The sequence below is a fragment of the Rhea americana genome, unplaced genomic scaffold (genome assembly GCF_003343005.1).
Source record: "Rhea americana isolate MKP2758 unplaced genomic scaffold, rheAme1 scaffold_53, whole genome shotgun sequence".
Taxonomy (NCBI): domain Eukaryota; kingdom Metazoa; phylum Chordata; class Aves; order Rheiformes; family Rheidae; genus Rhea; species Rhea americana.
Genome location: NW_028186679.1, coordinates 3,676,582 through 3,691,616, shown reverse-complemented (window position 1 = coordinate 3,691,616; position 15,035 = coordinate 3,676,582). Strand labels below are relative to the sequence as shown.

The 15,035-nt window shown below is 35.4% G+C and overlaps 1 protein-coding gene across 1 annotated transcript in view; it reads right to left on the bottom strand.

Annotated features, from left to right (window-relative positions):
• Nucleotides 1-15,035, bottom strand: part of DNAJC1 (DnaJ heat shock protein family (Hsp40) member C1) — a 76,192-nt gene that overhangs the window by 5,554 nt on the left and 55,603 nt on the right. Inside the window, exon 9 of the mRNA XM_085318325.1 lies at nucleotides 9,949-10,068. Coding sequence (XP_085174451.1) covers nucleotides 9,949-10,068 — 120 coding nt within the window. The remainder of the gene's footprint in view (nucleotides 1-9,948; nucleotides 10,069-15,035) is intronic.

The following is a 15,035-nucleotide window of genomic DNA, read 5'->3' as shown; positions in this document are numbered from 1 at the left end:
TGTCATTGCCATTAAGATGCTGACACAGGCAAAAAAATCATAACATGTCAGTATTAAATTTTAAAGGATTATTAGGAATCCAACCTATGGAACACCTGAAATCTGTATTTCAATTTGATTTGAGTTTAATCATTGCTCTTGCCACTCAGATTAGCAGTCTTTCTGATGCCAGTTCCTCCGTACTTTCTGACAACAAACTGATACCAATTTAAATTTTTTCACCAGTGATGAGTAGTAGTTTCTAGTACCTGGTTCTTAACATTTTGATTTTGAAAAACAAAAGTTGCTCCACTGCTTTCTCTACTGCATTTCTTATCATACCATGCTTCGATTATTATTCTTTCATGAGGTAACAGATCACATGTTTGGAAATAACGTTCTTCAAAGTATAAAGTAGTTATAGAATTGCTCTTCTAACCATTGATGTTATTGTTAGTGCATAATGCTGTAAAATGAAAATTTTCACGTATATTAAATTATGACTTTTATCCTTGTTGTGAAAAGTTGTGTTAACAGACATATTACTGACAAGAGCCTTCACCACAGCCTTCAGTGTAAGTTAGTCCTTAAGAATTCCTGGGTTCAGGGACACTATAAAAACTAAGGATCAAGACTATGAAATTGATTTAAAACTTACTACTACTAAGTCTGTATGGACAGAAAGGGCAGGTCTCGTATTCCTGCAGGCATTCCAGTGCTAAACAGACATCCTGCATTATTATATAGGAATCAACATTAAACATTGCTGCTTCTATGCCCAAAGAACCAAGGCATCCTCGTAGTCCCACAGGGTAGCAGAAGTCACAAATAAAAGTCCAGTAATATTGCACAATGAAGCAGATTTTCTTAGACAAACGAAAATGATATAAAACATTGGCTGCATGCAATCAAATTATTGAAGTAGAAATTGAACCCTCTTAAGTTGGGACATACAGAAAGAAACCATAACAGCAGTTTGCTTCCAAGAACCCCCTTCTGGCTTTCGTTTCAACAGCTCTTCAGCTACAAAAGGTTTTATTGAAACAAGTGGGACTAGCRTGATTTCTGCAATGAAAGCCAGACTGAGCTTGTTTGTTCTTATACTACTCACAATTAGTCCAGATCACAAGACTAGTTGCTGCTAAACAAGACACCYAGCAGTAAAAATATTCTTCATCATGACCATCCAGGTGTTAAACTGCTGGTCACCAGAGGTGACACCTGTCAGTTCTTTCAGATGGGACAATCAATGCTACAGAGATATGTAGGAGAAAAAAAGACACTATTCAGGGCCAGCTTAAAAGACTTCCAAGCAGCATAGACAAAACTTAGCTTTGCTGCCACAGATACGAGAGGCAAGACTTTTTCTCCCACAGAGAAGAGGCAAAAAAAGCATAGAATTGTGACAAACGTAGGGGGAAAATTCTATGAAATCAGGCACGGTGACCCTACCAATGCTAAACAGGCAGAAACAGACTCTTTTTCCAGAAGATGGATGAGCTCGCCATTCCCGCAGCAGTGGCCACAAGCCTATTGCTTTAGCTCTGCCCTCCAGCACGATGATCAGCCTTGGCTTCCCAGGGCTCTGGCACATCAAATAGGGCTTTGAAGCCTTAGCCATTTTGCTGTCTCCAGGCAATAACCTATCTTGCTTCTCTCAATATGGTACCATTTGATCAGGATTGCACCAGATAATTATACAAGCACAAATCTCTTGGGTTTTGACAACTGCATTCTGAGCACACAGAAAGACAGTTCATTAGTAGGAGAAGGGATCACCCATGCTGCTTGGCTTCCCAAACGTGTACACAGCCTTATTGCAAAGAAGGATGACATTATTGCACTGAGGAAACTGCAGGTCTTGATAAAATTGTTTACTATTCTTAGCAGCTTCCTGAGCAGTATCTGTCAATATCTACTACAGCTGCCAAATGGTCTCAGCATCAACTTTCAGAAATTTGCTCTCTCAGTAACAGTGCTCTATTCGCCCAGGTGTTTTTTGTTCCCCCCCTCCTTTTTTTGCACGTTTTCCATCTGTTTATGTTGTGCAAAAAAGCCAAAATCTTTCAAATTATGGAAAGAAATACTTAGAAATAGCCTGTAAGAAGCTGAGGCTAATATGCAGCAAGSAGGAATTTCTTGAATCCATGAGGCTAATTTAAGTTAAAAGCACATTTTTCTTATATGGAAAGCCGAACAGAAGGATTTTAATTCCTTCCTGGCTTTGTCTTAGTAGTTGGTTTAACAGATCCAACCTTCCAGAAGAGCAGAGGAGAAACTGCCAGATCTGAAGTTCTCCCCTTACAACCAAAAATGTTACCATGCTGCATTGACTTATTCTTCCAATCTAGACCTAAATGGCTTTCTCACAGAAATCATAATTATTTCAAGAATTGTTTGGCCCAAGTCAGATAGATGATAATAATGACCCATTCCTTTATTTTCATGGAACAGACTCAAAATTTATGCTTTCTAAATTGTCTTCCCTTTCATAGACTTGAAAAGCTGCTAGAACTGCCTTCCAGTTTTAACAGGTCAGTGAAACTTCTAATACTGAAACATCAAGCCAAATCCTTCTGCATTTTTGGCAACTATTTTTCTTTGTAATTTACTAAATCACTTGAAACTAAATATTTCAAATGAGAAGACACACCTTTGTTTTGGCACTACTTATAGCAGTTTGCTTAGTAGTTTTCTTCTGACTTTTTCAGAAGCATGTAACACACTAGTGTYTATCCACAGTGTAAACTACATGTTGAATTTAATGCTAATGCAGCAAATTAGTGTTTTAAAGACTCTTGGAAGAACTAAGAGACATGTTATGAATTTTCACTGGATTTGCTTAGACCAACCAGCTGCAGTTTGTAACAGTACAGTTTTCTCAGTTATGGACTTTGAAGTCATGTGCAATTCCCAGCTTCGCCACAGCAGATGGAGAGGAGGCAGTTTCCTCAACAGAAATCAGAACAACTGTGAGTTTAATTATCTGGCAGTTTAAGATGTGGCCTCCAAAAAAAGGCAAACTTGGCCTAAATCAAACTGGGATTTAGAATACCAGCCACCCTCCAACTTAAGTGTCCAAGTAGTTGATTTAAAACCGAAAAGGGATTGCCTCTTTTCTCAGGACACAAAAAGAGGAAGAACTTGGCAACCAGACTCCTCACGATGTTGGAGGCTTCATTCTAAGCTACCCTTTGTCAGTTAAAATCCATGATGAGTTTTGAACTCAATATTACAGGCACTCATATACAAGGGAGGAGTTAGGCTCAAATGCCTGTTGCAACAATTGCTTGGACATTTTATTCCGTGAAYGTTGATGCAAAATGCATTACCTTTCCTGGGAGCTAGATGATTTGGATTCTGCAATGGAATTCAAGCCCAGCTTCCCAGGATGTATGTGGGACATTACTCAAGCCACACTAAAAAGTAGCAGCAGCACTGGCTTTAGCACCCCATCAGCCATTTATCTGTAAAAAATGTTGTTCCACTGTTCTCTGTGAGAAGGTTTCTCTCTGAAGCRACAGGGATGCTCTGGTCATGCTTTCTAAATCATGACTCAAAGATTTATGATAAGAAGATCAATTCYTTTTGCCTTTGGGTATAAAATGAATTGTGTGGCCCAGTTCTGCAAAGACAGGGGAAACTGAGAATGCACAGAAGAGAACTGTGCAGCACGGAAACCGTAAACAGCACCAACCTTCTGCTCCCCTCAGATTATCAACAGACTTTCCAGGATATCTGTGGATTAAACAGGTGTTTTGAAGGTTGCACTCTCAAACTGAAGGACCTACATACCATCTAAAYCCCATTTTAGATTTAATACCCTTTTTTGGACCTAAACCAGAGCTAAGTCAGTGAGCAACTGAAGACCCATTGCTTAGATAAACATACACAACATAATAGAAGTCAATGTTTCAGAATACCAGTGAATGGAGATTACAGTAACTGACTTACCATAGTATATGAAATGAAATACAAAGCAGACATGAAAACAATTTCCAAAAGCAGAAAGAAACTAATGAATTCATGAACTTTTATATATGGATCATTACTCATACAGAAGTTTTCTTGCTGAGAAGCAAGTGAGCTTGCTTCTGTCAAGAAGAACTATTTTATAACGGAATATAGAAGCACAGTGAGCATGTAACTCACATAGGCTTAAAAGGGTGAAACTTGTTGCTTGAACATATAAAAAAACATCAGAAAASAGGGCCCCTCCCCCTTACGCTGTTGGGCCTCACGATAATTGAGAATGTCTGCTCAAACATATCCACCTGTCCATTGTTTTGCTGCCTACCTTAGTCTTTTTCTATAAAACCAGCAAATCCTATCAGTCTGCTTTTGCAACACAAATGTATGAGATTAGTGGCTGCAGSAGCAAACAGAATCAGTTTAAATCCTATAAGACAAGTGAATGATATTACTTCACAAGTATGAAATCTGAGATCTCCTTCCCTTTAATTTAAAAAATCTGTACCTAATAATCACATTAAAGTCTGTTTGGCATGCCAGACAGCTTTTACTTCCTCTGTTATTTTTACAATTTGAATGGCCTTTGTAGTTACTAAAATTAATTTATGCCTTTCAGCAATTTTTTTTWWMWYTTTTTTTTTTAATCTAAAAGGGTAGGTACTGTCAAGTACAATACACTTCTATAATTTCACATCTAAGTGCTTTTTCTCCACTTTTGAGTTCAGCAAAAGCTATCATTTATTTTAAATTTTCATAAAGGCTTAGCATTTGTCAACCCAAACAATACAATTTTTGCAGAAAAATTAGTCTTGAAACTTCTTTCACAATTTATACTATGTTATAGCATATTCATATTGTTTAGAAAATTCAAATGTAACTTTTTAATATTGTTTTAAAAGGTCAATTATTTCCTTAAGTATTGGAGGAGAGGTATGAGAACTAACCCTGAAGCAACAAATTCAGCAAGGAAAATGGGTCAAAGAACAGATGTTTAGAGGATGACAGAGATCAGTGGCACAGGTAACCAGGTCAGCAGGCAGGAACTCTGATTAGAGTAAACTGAACTCCACTTCCCTTTCATAATCAAAATACTTGAAAATCTAATTTATACCACCAGCCAATTGCAACAAAAATGACTTAAAACTGTAGAAGCTTTCAGTTGTGAAAGCAATAAAATTTCATTGTACTAACCCAGTTGAAAATCATCTTTATGGAAAAGATTAATAAATCCCTACTAAGTACATAATAAAATGAGAACTGCCAATTTAAATAATTAAGTATACTGATAAAATGAGCACAACTTAACCTCATCTATTTTCAGTTGATTATTCATTATTCAAGTATTGTTAATTGTGTAATTTTCCCCAAATTAAGTGCTTGTTTATGACAAACAATTTTAATGGCAATAGAAAAGAAGCAGCATCTGAAAGATTACTTTGTCAGGAACTACTGAATTTTAGAACAGTTAAGCTAAGGTATATGCATTGATCAGTAACCAACTATAGTAACTATCTGGCTTTAATTTTACATTTCAAAAAAAAATAACTTCACACATGCTTCCAATTGAAGGAAGATTTTGTTTCCTCCCCCTTTCCTCCTAGATACCTTGCACTTGTTAGTCTAATCACAGACCATATGAAGAGAAGGACCTAACCTCAGGCAGAATCACCATACTGATGTTGTTTCTCACAGATGTTTGGCTATCCTGTTCTTAAAGGCCTTCAAATGTGGAGTCTCCACAACCTTCCTAAGCAACTTATTTCTCTGCTATATCTCTACTGCAACTCTTTGTCCCTTCTTGTCTAATTCTGTGATAAATTTGGGATAATTTCTCCTTACACATCTGATAAAGGACACAAGCCTCTTCACAGTGCTCTTTTTATGTGGCTGAAGACTTACATCCCTATTTCATGTTTTCTTTCAGTTCRACAACATGAATTCCTTCACAGTCTTTCCTTCTAGGTCACACTTTAGAGACCTACGAACTTGTTATTCTCTTAAGTTCTTCTGGACTCTTCACAACTGATGCATGTGTTCAAGTGCAATATTGAAAGCTAGACACAAACTGAGGATATAGATGAAGGAGAAGGTTTACTCTCCTGTTTGTATATTCTCAGCAAGATGTTTGCCATTTTCACAACAGCATGCCATTTGTTGACTTGTACTTAGCTCATTATCTCCTCTAACCCCTGTTTCTCCCCTACTTGTTAAGAGCTGCTGCTAGCCACTTGTTCCCCATCTTTTACTTTTGAACTTGATCACCATTTCTCTGTATGACTTTGCATATATGAATGTCTAGGTAATTTCACCCTACTTTTTGCATATAATTTCTCCAATTTGTCCTGATCTTTTTGAATTCTACTCGTCTTTCAATATACTCACAGTTCCTCTTAGCTTTGTATGATTTACAAATGATGAACAGATCTGAGAAATACTCACACTATTCTATCATCTTCTCTCATCCAGGTCAGAGACATAAATGATGACAGATCCAAAACAGAGCCTCTGAAATTCAYTTTGATCTGTTCTTTCATTTGACAGTGAACCACTGATGACTTCTGCAAAATTTGCTGGGTGGATGCCCCACTCATGCAGTAGTGGCTCCGTAAGACACACTGCAACACTGTCTGATCCCGGACAGTAAGAGATAAGCAATTGAAAAGGGACTACTAGGCAAACTGTTGAAACAGAAAGCTTGTCTTTAATTAGGGCTTATTTAAATTCAAGTGATAAATATTCTGGAGAGTTTGTGCTAATACAAAAAGAATCAATAGCCATATTTCCTTTAGATGAGAATACTGTTTGAACATACGATCACTAGGTTCTGAGGTATCAGAAGTCATGTTCTAGTAAATCAAGCAAAAATTTTTCCAAGTAGAACAAATCTCTCCAAGAATGAGGAAGAGACACAAACTTTCTAGGCCTTCTTTATATATGAAAAAAACTCAATACTAAAGATACAAGTATTAGCAACTTTCCTCCAGACTGCTCAAACTCCAAAACAAATAACCACAGAACTAAGTTAAAACACCACCATGAAGTCAAAAAGTTGATGAAAGCCAGGAACACTCACCTCAAATCTGTTCAGATTCAATTACTTCATTCTGTCTAGAAAAGGCAGTGCAAACCAGTATAGTTTAATATATAAATTTACTTTAAAAAACAGGAGTTTAAGACAATCCAAAATTGAATTTGTTTGGAGTGCGGGGAATGAATGAATTTCACTGACGCTCTTCTGGTACATATAGAGGATTTTACCTTTTTTTCAGAAAGTACTGAAATATTTTTCTATTCCTTTTTGCTGAGGAAAAAAGCTAGTGGGATTACACTGCAAGGTCTTGAGACAGAAGCAACAACAGAGATCATTTTGGATTGGATTACTTTGCACTATTTTTATTAACACATATCTAGCTAATCTACTGACAGAAAGGCTTTAAATGCTTAAAAACTACATGGAAACAAACACACTGTAGCTTGTAAATCCTTTCTCTAGTCCTTTAATTATGAAAGGAAAACCAAAACTTACTGTTCTCCTGTAAGGTATCAAGAGCAAACAAGCAGAAAGTGGTCTGAAGTTTTTAAAAAGTATTTCCTATATCACAAAAAAAGTAGGAAAAACAAATTTAAATTTTTCCCTTTAAGTAAAAAGAAAAAAAAAACCCAGCTCATTTGCCAGATTCTAACACACACTTGAAATTCTCTTTGGTTTGACTGATTTTAGATCAGAGTTAAATAAGGTATTTCCAAATTGTAACGTGCAAGCCATTTCAAAACAGAAATTTATCTCCCTGCACCTTTCCCTGTGAGAACAGGGAGCAGTTGTTTGGGCAATAAACACTGCCTGCATATATGAACACTTCTTTTCTTGCACACAAAGTCTCACAAACCCAGGATTTATTCCTCCAGCTCTAGAGTACCAGTTCTCTTCCAATTATGGTGATGCCCAAGCAAAATAAGCTTAGGAACCCTTTCTGTAAATTTATATTCTAATTCTACAACCCTTTAAACAAATATATAGGATAAACTGTACATCTTGCTCAGTAACTAAATGGATATATCTTGAGTAGTTCCCAGTTTAAATGTTCCTAATACTGATGCAGTAATTCGAGAAGCAGAGAAAACATGTTTCCAAGAAGATTTTAAGTGTTGCCCCTTAAAACCCAATCACTGTGTAATGCAATAATTGAAAATTAACAGAGACATTAGTAACTAGTCTAAGTCAGGAAAAGCTGAACTAGTATTATCAATAGTGAGAAATCTCCAGGGAAATAAAAAAATGTGTGGAGAACACTTACAGTTGGAGGTCACTAGAAGTAAAAAGAGATTGTGCTCAGACCTTTCTCTGTACCTAAAAATCCAAAGACTCCTTTTTTTGTACAGGAAAAATGACAGTTYTTGAACACACACCTTTCTTTCATTTCCCTATCCAGTTCACTGAAAGAATGACCATGTTTCTCAAGAATCCTCTCCTATGGAAGAGGCAACTGACCTTCCCTTTTTTTCTCAGTACTGGACATGTGCAAGCATAGTGTCCAAATATATTAAGCAAGAGGTTCTTTATAAAAGAATATTTTTATACCTGCTTCAAAAAATAAATCAGAGAACAGGTACAAAAAATAGTCTTAAGATTTTGTTGGATTTCTAATGGGCAGATGTGGAAGCATGTTTGTATTAGCACTACCAGTTTCATCAGTTTTTCAAAGTAATCTCAAAGATTTTTCCAATGCACACAGCATACTATCACTCATGTGAAATAATTTTACTATTAAAATCTGCTAAGTAAAATATGAATATGGCATTTTTAATAAAGCCACTCCAATTTAGTATTATGATGTACAACAATAAACAGAATCTCAAAATAATTAGCATTCATTTGCATAACAAGTTACTAACTTCTTTCTTACATTCACATCAAGACCCCTAGAGCTTATCCACAAATGATATATCTTGTTCTAAAATAACAGGAATGAGAATGGCTTGTTTTCTAGTGTATATGAGTAACAGAATTGTATAGATGCATTAAATCTTCAAAAATAACATTAAAAAATTTTTTTTGTGATTATGTCAACAGAAAGAAAAACTCCAACATGTCAGAAGTATGCAAATTGCCCAGAAGGTTACAGTGGCTTAATGTTTCACTACAGCCAAAGACTTCATGTCCCATCCCACTATTTAAGATAATTGCTGAAATATAATAAATAAAGAACATCTAATCCCAAAATGTACATTGACAAACTTAAAGAGTATTCTCATTAACCCTTCCAGAACCTTTTAAATAGGGTCAGCTGAAAGGGCTTTCAAATGGTCCTCAGCAGACACTGTACATCATGTTCTAGTAATCTATTGCTTAAAAAGGAAAAGTCTTTTACAGCCTGGCCCCAGAGGGTTTTAAGATCGTAATACTTAAAATCTATAAGTACAAGTTTTCTTTGATATATGGTTCAATATTATAAAATATGAATTAACAAGGATATTAATCATTTTCCATAATACTGTTATTAACCATGCTATAATCTAGAAAAATGGACTGAAATAGAATCGTACATACCACTTGTTTTTATAGTTTGTAAAGATATTTCAGTTTAATTACTGGAAACCACCTGTCTAAACATCATCAGTGCATCCACATATTTTGTAGGAACTAGCTTAAAACAGAAACGTAATCTTTAATGAATCACACAAATATTCTCCTGTAGTTRGAGGATGTTACTACAAAAAAAAGCAGCACCATTTTTTCTGTTCCTGGGTTACAGTAGCTCAAGTCTCTAAACACCAGAATGCCCCACACAGCTGATCAGTTACAGCTGTTAATTGTGGAGCAAGAGACTGGCTGACATCTGCTTCTTGCATAGTTAGTTAATGGTTCACTTCCAGGTCTTAAAAGGATTGTAGCCTCTCTCAAAAGACAATGTCAGCCCCGTATATGCCTGCCTTATACACTGCCTGTCTTGTTCTGGTTTGTCACTCTCTATACAATGCAAATCCGAGTGAACTCACATCTGCCACTGATCGACCCAATTCGTGAGCAATCTTTTCCCATCGACCTGGAGTCCCCCCTGGGAACTTAACCATACTTCTTGTCAGCTGGCTGAGGTCCTCTTCTGTCCATTCAGGTGCCTGTAAAACATTTGTAAAACATTCATTACAGTGGCATATTGGACACATTTTTGTGGGGTAACATACTGACAAAAAAAAAAAAAAAAGAAAATCTTCATATGCATTAATCAAATCATGTAAAGAAACCCCAGTTTAATAGTTTCAAATATCTGGGTACTATCTCCTATTTTGTTACAGAAAAACTGTAAAATATTACAAATCCCTAATGTTCAAAAAAATGCATTTTGCATATAATATACATTGACCTATTTAATTTGTATTTACACATTTATACAATGTATATACAGTATAACAAGGCAGTAAAGATCAAAAGCAACAATACTTAATATTAAAGATTCTATTAAAGATKAAATCATAGTTTAAAATATAAAATTGCAGGCTTTTTTTCTAATTTCACACACAAGATTTTTTCACAAAAGCAAAAGAAAATATCCTCATTTTTGTATTTTTAAAAGCTTGTAAATAAAACAGAACATTCACTTCAGCTTTTTTGTCACTGTAATCACCATATATTTTAGCATTCTTGGATGATTTAGAAATGAAATCTGTTGATTCTAATACACCATTAGGACTATTAAACAAAAAACCCACACAAAGCACCAGTCATGCTACAAAAACAAACTGAATGCTTCTAAAATTCAATAACCAAAACACATTAAAATGTTTTACTCTAGCAGCATAAGACAACCTGTTAAAAATAACTGTCTTCATAATGACCAAATAAAACTGAACAAAGCAAGGAAACGCACATAATTATAGCAGTTTAAGCCATGAAATTTTGCTTGCCTGAGAAAGCAAGCCTCAGTAACCATCTCCGACATTTGTAGCATCCTTAGCAGCGACTTCAGAGCTGAACCTTTGTTATAAGCACTAGTTTGCCATTTTTATTTATTTTTAAAGAATTCTTTATGACATACCTCTTCTAATCACCATTTCCGATAATGAACAGGCATATATCAAGCAGTTTGCATTACAGAGCCATCAGCACAGAACAACAGTCAGAGGTGAGTGACCCCAGGGACCATCTCCACAACTACAGCAAAGCTTCTCCCTGACACTAATCCTGCCTGTCATTCTCCCACTGTGCTCTAACCACACTGACATCCGCCTGCCGCACTGCAAGCTTAACGGGGCCCTTCCTGACTTTTTACTGTCTCCCCCAATCAATGGTTCAAGCGTGCTCTTTTCACCATGTCCAAATGGCAGCTTCACTCATAATCAAAGTGCATTGCTCCTGTTAAAGGGCTTCCCGAAAGGCTCCACCATTTGCATTCATTTGCAAAGCAAACTACTTTTATTCACTTTGTTCTGCTATCAAGAGTGTTCCCTGAAGCAGATAAATTGGCATAAATACAACCTGCCACTTAAAAGACAGTAAATAATAGCCAATAGTAGCAAGGATTTCATCAATCGTTCTAGTTTGGATCCATGTAGTCCTTTATTCAATGCTGAAAGACCCAGACATTCATATTTGTATAGCTTTTAATACGAGTATAAAATTCATTAACTATGATGATTTAAACATAGTATGTTCAAATAACGTGTATATGCATGGGAGAGATCTCACTAGTACGTTACATATATAACCACATAATTACACTCTGACCTACAAAAGTGCTAAATACGTTGCAGATCTCTACACTGCACAATAACTTTATTATGTTTATTGTATTAAACAAACATACTCCACATAATATCTTATTCAAAAATATTTCCTTGAGATTTTTAAAAGGGAAGTTTGGGGATACTTAACAGTCTACTTTTAAAAATAAAATTTCGTGATTATCATTTAAATAAAAAATTGTTCCAAGACTTTAGTTAAAAAGCCTCTTCAAAAATTGGTGAAATTTAATACATTAAACATCATAATAAGCAATGTACTGTAACCTTCTACTTACCATGTACAAAAACTTTTTTTTTAAAAAAAAAAAAAGCAAATGCACAGCTATTCTTTAGCACTATTCAAAATCTAAACCATTACATGTGCAAATCAAGATGATCTTTTCAGTGATGTACATGCAYTGGAAGCTTTCTGTTAAGTTTTATTTTCAGACTTTTTTTTGGTAAGCTTTGATTAGTTAATGTGCTCAAAACTTTATTACTCATTTTTAAATATTACAGAATTCAYGAGGTTATCTTTCTAAATAACAAACAAAGCTGCACTCATTCTGTAGATCTGTAAGTAATTATATAGCTAACTCAAAGCACATGAATTCATTAGCTAATGTAAAATATCAACGTTCATCTTATTTCTACCCAACAATAATTTTAAGATGTAGAAATCTAAAACATTAGTAAATTTGGAAAACTTTGAAAAAGCTTTAAAAAAAAATCCACTGTTAACCATTACAGCTGTAAAGACCTTTTGTGAATTTGCAGTTCCTCAGCAATAGTTAATTGTGTCTTTAGATGCAACAGCGCCTACTGTGATCCAGCTACTACAAGCAGCTATGAGGGTGGTCATGGTGTGAATGTATTCTCCCTGTTCTAATCTGTAGCCAACTGTAACTGCGAGAGTCAAATGAATGCATAAACATACTGCTTTGTCACCTAAAACCATGTGTGTCCAATATTACTGAAACACTGGGCCAAAATTCATCTCTACAGTAAAGTAATGGAAGACACCACATGGTGAGGGGACAGCTGTTGTGACTACACAAGCATTCAGATTTTGCATCAGAAAAGCCCCGTTCTGGGATTAACTCTCCATACTGAATACAAAATGAAAAGTACACAGAGTTATGGTCTACAGTCTTCAAAATGAAAATAAACAAGTGTAAATATTTAAAAAATTCATAGCATTCAAATAATATTCCCTTAATATAGTTTACTGCACATAGCTGGCAATATAAGAACCAGCTCACCCAAATTGCTTTGAACCTTCTCAAGAAAAGAAATATGAATGTGGTTTATTGTCTAGCATCACTGATATATGTGCATCTGTACTTAGCGATTCCATACCACCTCTTTCAGCATGACACAGTTTACATTCTGAGATCTTTTTTAATATAAAAAGCTCTATTTTCCATTGACATAAAAAGCCAATTTTCAGCGAACAAAGCAACATTTATTTTCAAAAAAAACTTGTTAGACTAATTTAGGACTCTTAACATTAGTAACTACAAAAATATATACCATTTTGCTGATAAAATGGGGAAGTGGTTAGCATCTGAGACTTCATAAAGCCTTTTGTTTAACAGGTATTTATACTAATTTGACAATAAGAGGTAATTTAATTTTTTACATTAAATTTCAGCCTCAGACTCTTTCTTCCTGTAATCGACATATGGGTAGATTCTTCAATTGATGTCCATGTTGTATGGAAGTTTGGCTCATGTTTAAAATCTAGCCAGGATTTTGTGCTAAATTTCATCAGATTTTATTTAATTCACTATTTTGTGCACTTCTAGTCTCTGATCTTTCAAATAAATCATGAAGCGACATCTATTTAAAAATAATCTATGTAAACATTTGTAGAACAAAGGCCCTAGTAAACTTTCAAGCAGTTTTGTAATTTGGGATATATTATGCCTACAGATGGCTGGTGTTTCTGCCCTGTAACAATTTAAGAACAGGATATAAAAGTATTCTCTATTTATTTCTGGCCCATAATGTCTTACTTTTCTTGCATTATTTCTCCATATTCTTCCAATTTCTTGCTTATAAAAATATCTGCTGAAGTCCGACTCTGGCTTTGTGATCCAGCTATTTGATGAACACTAAAGATATACTAAAGTTACAACACAGTATTATTAACACGAATTCATATTCAAAGTCTCGACAAATTCACATAGACCTTTTGGTCCCTCAAAGCTCAACTCAAATCCAACTTGCTCTATCACAATTATTAAGCCAGACAACAAGAACGCAAGGATAGCTATATTGTTTCAGATCAAAGGTCAAGCTAGGCCACTAAGCTCAACATTTGTGCTCAGGGGGTGCAGCTGCAGAAAACTTCACTACATACTTGGTAGTATCAGGAAGGACTGTGTTTATTACTCATCCTTTCCACCTCCACTCTGCTTTGAAAAAAAAAAAAAACAGCAGCCACATGCAGCCACATGCAGATACCAAGAATAAGAACAGGGTAAGCACAGATGATACTTATGATAGCTCCCAAAATATTTTCCTATCTGCCAATTATTTTCAGCTCACAGGATTTCTTTAGTCTGATACAGTTAATCTATTCAGTAAACATCACTGAGTCTCTCTTTCAAAGGCTCATCCAGTCTCCTCTGAATCAATCTAGAATTTTGGAATCTATTTGCTACGCAAAGAACCACCTCATTTTTGTCTCTTTTGAATCTGCCTCCTGCTAGCTTTGGTCTTGCCTTTGAATGAAGAAATCAGCAAACAGTCTACTTCTATTCAGCTTCTGCATGTCACTTACAGTTTTGATTAGAATATCCCCCTGTAATATTCCCCCAGAAGTTGTCTTTTCAGGTTAGAGTCCTAGCCTACTCAACTGGTTTCTCACAAAAAAGCCATTTCATACCTTATATAATCCTTGATGTCTCTTTCTGAACCTTCTCCAATTCCAATATACTGTCTTTGAAATGAGATACCAAAACTACACACAACACAAGGGAGAATTAACCATTTGTTTATGCAGTGGAATAATGATGCTTCTCTTTGTTCTCTATTCCTTTCTCAAAAACTTCTAACACCTGATTTGTTGGTTTCCTCCTTTTTTTTTCTTTTTTCTTTTTTTTTTGAACGCTACTCAACTGGTGTTTCCATGAAACAGCAGTCATAATGTCTAGTATCTCACACCTTAGTGATCATGGCCAGCTCAGAGTCCATCATCTTGTACATGAACTAGTCATCCCCTATATCAACAATTGCAACTTTACATTTACTTACAGTGAATTTTCTTCTGCCATTTTATTGCCCAGTCCCTTAAACTCCTAAGATCAGTTCTTAACTGTCTGCTCTCCTCTTCACTATCCTAAACAGCCCTATCATTG